The sequence below is a fragment of the Dromiciops gliroides genome, chromosome X, assembly GCF_019393635.1.
Source record: "Dromiciops gliroides isolate mDroGli1 chromosome X, mDroGli1.pri, whole genome shotgun sequence".
Lineage (NCBI taxonomy): Eukaryota > Metazoa > Chordata > Mammalia > Microbiotheria > Microbiotheriidae > Dromiciops > Dromiciops gliroides.
Genome location: NC_057867.1, coordinates 63,384,948 through 63,391,120, shown reverse-complemented (window position 1 = coordinate 63,391,120; position 6,173 = coordinate 63,384,948). Strand labels below are relative to the sequence as shown.

Here is a 6,173-nt window from a genome sequence, read left to right as displayed (position 1 = left end):
AGGGTTAAGTGACTTGCCCGGGGTCACACAGCTAGTAAGTGTCAAGTGTCTGAGGCTGGCTTTGAACTCAGGTCCTCCTAAACCCAGGGCTGGTGCTTTATCCACTGCGCCACCTAGCTGCCCCCCATTCCAGTTTTTACCCAAAATAATGTACTGAAAAATTCATAGTGACTATGGAATAAATCTTAATGTGCAACATCTCAGTGAGAGATTAATTTCAGTGTCTAAAACCTGAGCACTTATCAACAGGACAGGACAGGACAGGAAAGGAAAGGAAAGGAAAGGAAAGGAAAGGAAAGGAAAGGAAAGGAAAGGAAAGGAAAGGGAAAAAGAAAACAAAACACCCCAATGTAATGGCCTGAGCAGTTTTCACTCATTTCCAGTGTAAAATGCAGTTTAATTTGCTTGACAAAACCTGCATGTGTCCTGAACAATTGTGCAAGTAATACAGCAAAACACTGCAAAATATATTTTTGTTGTCAGAAGATGAAATTCTCTGCCTCTCAATTCCAATATGTGAATTTTCTAACTTTTAATTCTGCAACAGCATATTAGTGAAGTGATATGGATTTCACAAACTCCTGTGCTCTGAGGAGCAATCCCCTCCCTGCTACTTAGCCTAATCATAAACATACTCTGTACCTATTTCTTTATTCTATCCATTATCAAAAGATGATGCTCCCATCAGTCTTGTTTGCCTTCCCGCCACTGGCGTGAGCCTTCGTTCCATGCAACATAGACGAAGATAGCAAGTACCATGTGAACGGCAACAACGGCAACAATGGCGGCATAAAAATAACTGTCTCGGTTGGACATCCCCAAGGTACCTATAAGGGAAACAAAAACATAAGTATTTTGTCTTAGACCAAACTGCACACACTGACTTTCTTATTTGTGGAGGGGGAAAAGGAGTGGGTACTTGGGTCTGTGAAATAACTAGGTCCACTGGGACAAACCAATTATTCTAAAGGAGAACTACAATTATAACTTTCTCTAGAACTTCATCTCCTCTTTTCCATTGTGTCTGTAAAAGGTGCATTCCTCAGTTCCTGCCTCCTATGCCAGAGCCTGATCCCAGTGAGACACCAGAGACAACTTACAAGATTAAACTAAGCCATTTTGTAGAAAAAGATCAATAAGTAAGATGTCAAGCTCCAAATGAAGTAAACAACAAAAGAAATGGCCTTTTTAGAAGGGACTAAGAGCAATCTGACTTTGGGGAAAACAGCCACAGAATCTTAAAGAAACCAAATTAAGAGTATTTACTGAACAAGCACCCAATAGGTCATAAAAGTACATTATTAACTAGTTGAAATGAAACGATGAAAAAATGTCTGGTCATCTAGGTTTAGAATTACCTTCAAACACATAAGATTTTGAAGAAAAATATAATCCAATAGGTAAGGTGATCATTAAAGCTGTGAAAACCAGAAGAGTCTTCAGAGTTGATGTTAATGAGCCTTCATTTCTGAAATGGACAAAAATACATACAGCTAAGTCAAGCTAGTCAATAATGCAGCATTCCAAACCCATGATAGGCACTGCACAGCGACACACAGACTTAGACAAGCTCTATCAGTCTAAGGAACTTAAAATCTAGTGAAGGGAGAGGATATGGACAGGAAACAACTAATGAAAGTGTACAAAGCAACATATCAATAAGGGCAAATCAATACAGGGCAAGCTGATTAAGTGCTGAGGGGCTGAAAGAGGTGCTGTGATTGGGGTCATTCAGAAAATTGCCCACATTCCCTTAATATCTCTTCAAACAAGTAACTACAGTACAATACGAGCAGCCTTCATTCAACAAAGCAGATGTGGTCAATGTCTGTTGTAAAGCCCATAACTAGTGATATAAATCTCTCCCTCTCCCCTACCATCTCCCATTATAAAACCAGATTTTTTGGGGGGGGGGGGTTGGAATGACACCTGGATCCTAGTTATAAAAAATCCAGAATTTTTAATCCAGTCAGCTTTTGAAACATTTTTTTTAATCAAAAATCAAAAGTGTTAGTACAACTATCAAATGTCAAAGCTGGAAAGGGGCTTTGAAGATCACGTGATGCCACTCACCAAAGAAGAGGGAAGAAGTCACTTGTCCAAGGCCATATTGGCATTAGAGCCTGAGTTCCTTCTGTGACGCCACCTGTGCTACATATGCCAGGCTGTACCCAGTCAGTCACAAACCAAAAACACTGAGATGTTCCACTGCTGCCTTGTTGCAGAGACCCTGGCAATGACTTGTTTTCCTAACATCATTCCCCCTCTAGATAGCCAAAGTGTCCATGTGGACACAGCATGGAAAAGTGGAGAGAGGGCAACTCCAGGGTGGCAGGGGCCAAAGGAAGGTTAAAAACAGCAATCTTTACCACTTTTCCTAACATAGATTGGACTACCATGTGTTTTGTTTTAAGGCTATATCTGTGGTGGCTTTAAAAAATCATTTTCAAGTTAACATAATTGAAAAAATCTCCTATGATGTGTCTCTTTTTGTTAAAAAAAAAAAGAGGGGGTGGAGTACAAACAAGACAATCTTCTTTCATTTAAGCAACAGCAATAGAGTTGCTTCTATATATCTTTGTGATACTTCCAATTGCTGTCTTTATGATCCACTTTGCTATGTTTGAAAATTAGCATCAGCGGCATTCGGGATTGGGACCAGGAAATGATGGGACTGCATAGAGCTCAAGGTCCAAGGTAAGAACACAATAGTTCTCAGAAAACCTATGAACTCCGGCCAGTTTTAAATGGTGCCTCTGCTACCTCAAAGGCAGGCAGGATTCAGTATTTATCCCCAAATAAAGCACTTGATCTTATTCAACAGGAGAAAAGATAGAGAGGTTTGGTGAATTAAAATTTGACTGTCTCCTGTAAAAGTCACTGTTGGTAGAAGTGTGGAAACAAGGATGGGGGGAGGGGGTGAAAACAGGGCAAGAGTTTAAAGTTACTCTAGAAAATGCTGCTAGCTTCAATACTTCAAGGACAGACGATTTAAATGGTGTGAATGACTGCTCCCTTTAGAATCTCTCCATAGTTTATTAGATTTTTTTTTTTTGTGAGCTGTTGTGGCCAAAAGATGAATCACCCTGAAGCCAACCTGATGAGAAAGTCTTTAAAACCTAGCTTGGTCCCTAGACAACAGACATAAAAGCCCATTGGCCCTGGAACTATGTGGTACACAGTGGAAAGATTCTGGACTTGAATCAGAGGACTTAGGTCAGACCCAACCTCTGCTACTTAATATCTGTGTAATTCCTCATGTCAAATAAGAGGCATCCCTCAAGGCTCTGTCCTGGGTTCTCTCCTCTTCTCCTTCTAGACTCCTTTACTTGATGATCTCCTCAGCTCCCACAGATTTCATGACCATCTCTATGCTGATGATTCTGTTCTGACCTCTCTGCTGACCTCCAATCTTGCATCTCCAACTGTCTTTCACACATCCTGAATTGGGTGCCCAGTAGATGTCCTGAACTCGCTATGTCTGGACCAGAACTCATTATATTTCCCCCTAAACCCTCCCCCTTCCTACTTCCCTATTACTGTAGAGGGCAATGCCAAGGAGTCCTTGATATCTCTTACCTTCCATATCCAATCTGGTGCCAAGGCCTTTCAATTTCATCCTTCAAACACTTCTCAAATATGCCTCCTTGTCTCTTCTGATACTGCCACCATTCTAGTGCATGCCCTTAGCACTCTTCCATTACAATAGTCTACTTGGGGGGGTGAGGGGGAGCTCCCCTCTCTCTAGTGCCCCCTCCATTTAGGCCCGAAAGTGATTTTCCTAAAACACAGGTCCAACGATGTCATTGCGTGTTCGCGCACACACACACACACACACACACACACACACACACACACACACACACTCTCTCTCTCTCTCTCTCTCTCTCTCAATTAGCTCCAGTGGTTTCCTACTGCCTCCAAAAAGAAATACAAAATGCTCTTTTGGGGATTTGAAACCCTCTTAATCAGCCCCCTCTTGAACCTTTTCAGTCTCTTTCCACCTCACACCCATCCTATTCTTCAGTCCAGTGACTCTGACCTCCTCACTGTTCCACCTCTCAGCTCTGACTGGCCCCCATTCGGGGAGTGCTGTTCCTTCTCTGCTCTGACTCCTGACCTCCCTACCTTCCCTTTAAGTCTCAACTCAACTCAAATCCCCCCTTCTACAGGAAGCTCTCCGAATTCCAATCCATTCCCTTCATTACTTCTTTCCTATCTATCCCATCCATATCTTCCTCTGCCTGCCATTTGTTTGCAGGTTGTCTCCCTTCCCCCAAGTCTTCGAGCTGCTTGAGGGCAGGGAATGTCTTTTGTCTCTTTTTTGGAATCCCCAGCGCTTATCACAGATGCCAAGCACACAGCAGGCACTTAACGAATGTTTACAGATTGAACGATTAACCCTAAGAACCCCCTAACTTTTCAGCATGCCAGGATCTGGCATACCTTGTGCTCCAAACTACAACTAAAATGCAGCATGGGAGTTCTAATGCACTAAAGCAGAGGTTAAAAAAAAAGTCTCTTTACACAAGACTCAACATCCAATTGTCATTCCTATCATCTGCATGAGGTTGATTTCCTTGAAAATCACTTCAGCATATTTATAGAAAGGGGAGACGATCACATTCTCTGGAAAGCAAACAAGTTTCCCTTCATTTGAATAGGGCTCTCTCAGCCTTCTCAATTCAATTGCAAACTCTAGTGGCTTAGAGGCACGGAAAATGATTTGTTCTCTAGGGCCACTGGCTTCAAAGGACTCTATCTAGGGGATTCAGGGTTCAGAAATTCAGAGTAGTATTGGACCCCGTGAGTCCAACCCTTTGATCTTCCGAATGGAGAAAAGGTAGCTCAGAAAGGTCATACAGGACGTGGGTAGAGGCTAGATTTGAACCCAGGTCCCGTGACTCCAGCAGCTTCCTCTCCCCGCCCCCCCCCCATCTTGGTGGTTTTTCCAGCCGAACCGTGCATTAAGTGGTGACCTCGAAGACAACAAGCCCTGATCCTGGCTAGCTGGGTGTGTGCCCCTCGATTTCCTCATCTGTCCCTATCTCGCAGGGCGGTTGTAAGGCTCCAACGAGGTCACCAGGTGAAGTGCTTCTAAGTAGTAGCTAAATGCTAACGTACTGTAACAAGATGGGGAACGGCACACCCACACTGGAAGGCCTCGGGCCAGAAAGTTCTGGGCTCGGGAAAGGGATAGTCTAAAGCAGCAGGGCAGAGTGGGATCACGTTGGCTTCCAGGCCCAGGTGGGCAGGGGCAGAGGTGGGCAACCCTGCGGCCCAAATCGGGTCAGGCTGCCCTGGGCAGCTGGGCTGGCAGGCTGCCTCTCGGCCTCTGCCCCCTAGCAAGTTCCCCCCTCCCCGGGGCCAGGCCGGCCCCAGTGGCGCCCCGACCCCCGCCCGGGTCTCTTCCGGGTGGGGACCGGGAGCCCTCCCCTCGGGGCGGGCTGGCTACCTCAGCTCGGGCGGCTGCACAACCTTCAGCGTCGTCTTCTCGAGCCGTTCCATCTCGGCCAGCGCCGGGGTGGGGGGCGTCGGTTACGCGAGCGGAGACTGCCCGCGCTCTAGCTCGCGCACGCACTCGGCCCACCCAGGCTGGGCGGGGGGAAGCGCAGAGCGGCCCTCCGCGAGGTCCGCCCCGTCAGCTGACCCCTGGCGGCGGCACGCGCCCTGCCCCTAAACCTGCGGGGGAGGGGGCAGAAGGGCCGGGGGTCACGTGCGCGCGGGGCGTCGGGTCACGTGGCGCGTCCGGCGCACGCTCTCCACAGAAGAGAATGGTCGCTGGCGGCTCTGGCGCGCGACTTTGGGGGGGGGGGGGTGTCCTCCTCGGCTTCTAGGCTTCTAGATTTAAAGGCCTGAGAGGGTTTTTCAAGTTAGTTGCCCTGTGAGGGCCGGCTTCGGGGGGACACGGCTCCAGAGAAAGCCTGTGACTCGACCAAGGTCACACAGCCGAGCCCAGAAGCCAGTATTTGGGACTTGCAGTGCAGTCGGACTAAGGTGCCTGCTTTGCTTCCCCTGCCTACTCTCTTCAGATAAAACTTCTCTCGCTCTGTAGTTTCTTCCTAGGCCTCTAGAAGACTGTGCCTTAAGTGCCTGCTCTTTTCCTCCCTTTGCTTAACGTCTCAAGCTCAATTCCTCTTTTCTGATCAGTCTCATCTTACCAGAAAGGCCCA

The 6,173-nt window shown here is 46.8% G+C and overlaps 1 protein-coding gene across 1 annotated transcript; it reads right to left on the bottom strand.

The window, feature by feature from the left end:
- Positions 1-298: 298 nt before the first annotated feature.
- VMA21 (vacuolar ATPase assembly factor VMA21) lies at positions 299-5,664 on the bottom strand. The gene is made up of 3 exons (XM_043974772.1): positions 5,456-5,664; positions 1,359-1,468; positions 299-827 (listed from the first exon to the last, which is right to left on the bottom strand). Exons 1-3 carry the CDS (start codon positions 5,506-5,508, stop codon positions 685-687), a joined length of 306 nt encoding a protein of 101 aa, XP_043830707.1. The 5' UTR covers positions 5,509-5,664; the 3' UTR covers positions 299-684.
- Positions 5,665-6,173: the final 509 nt, after the last annotated feature.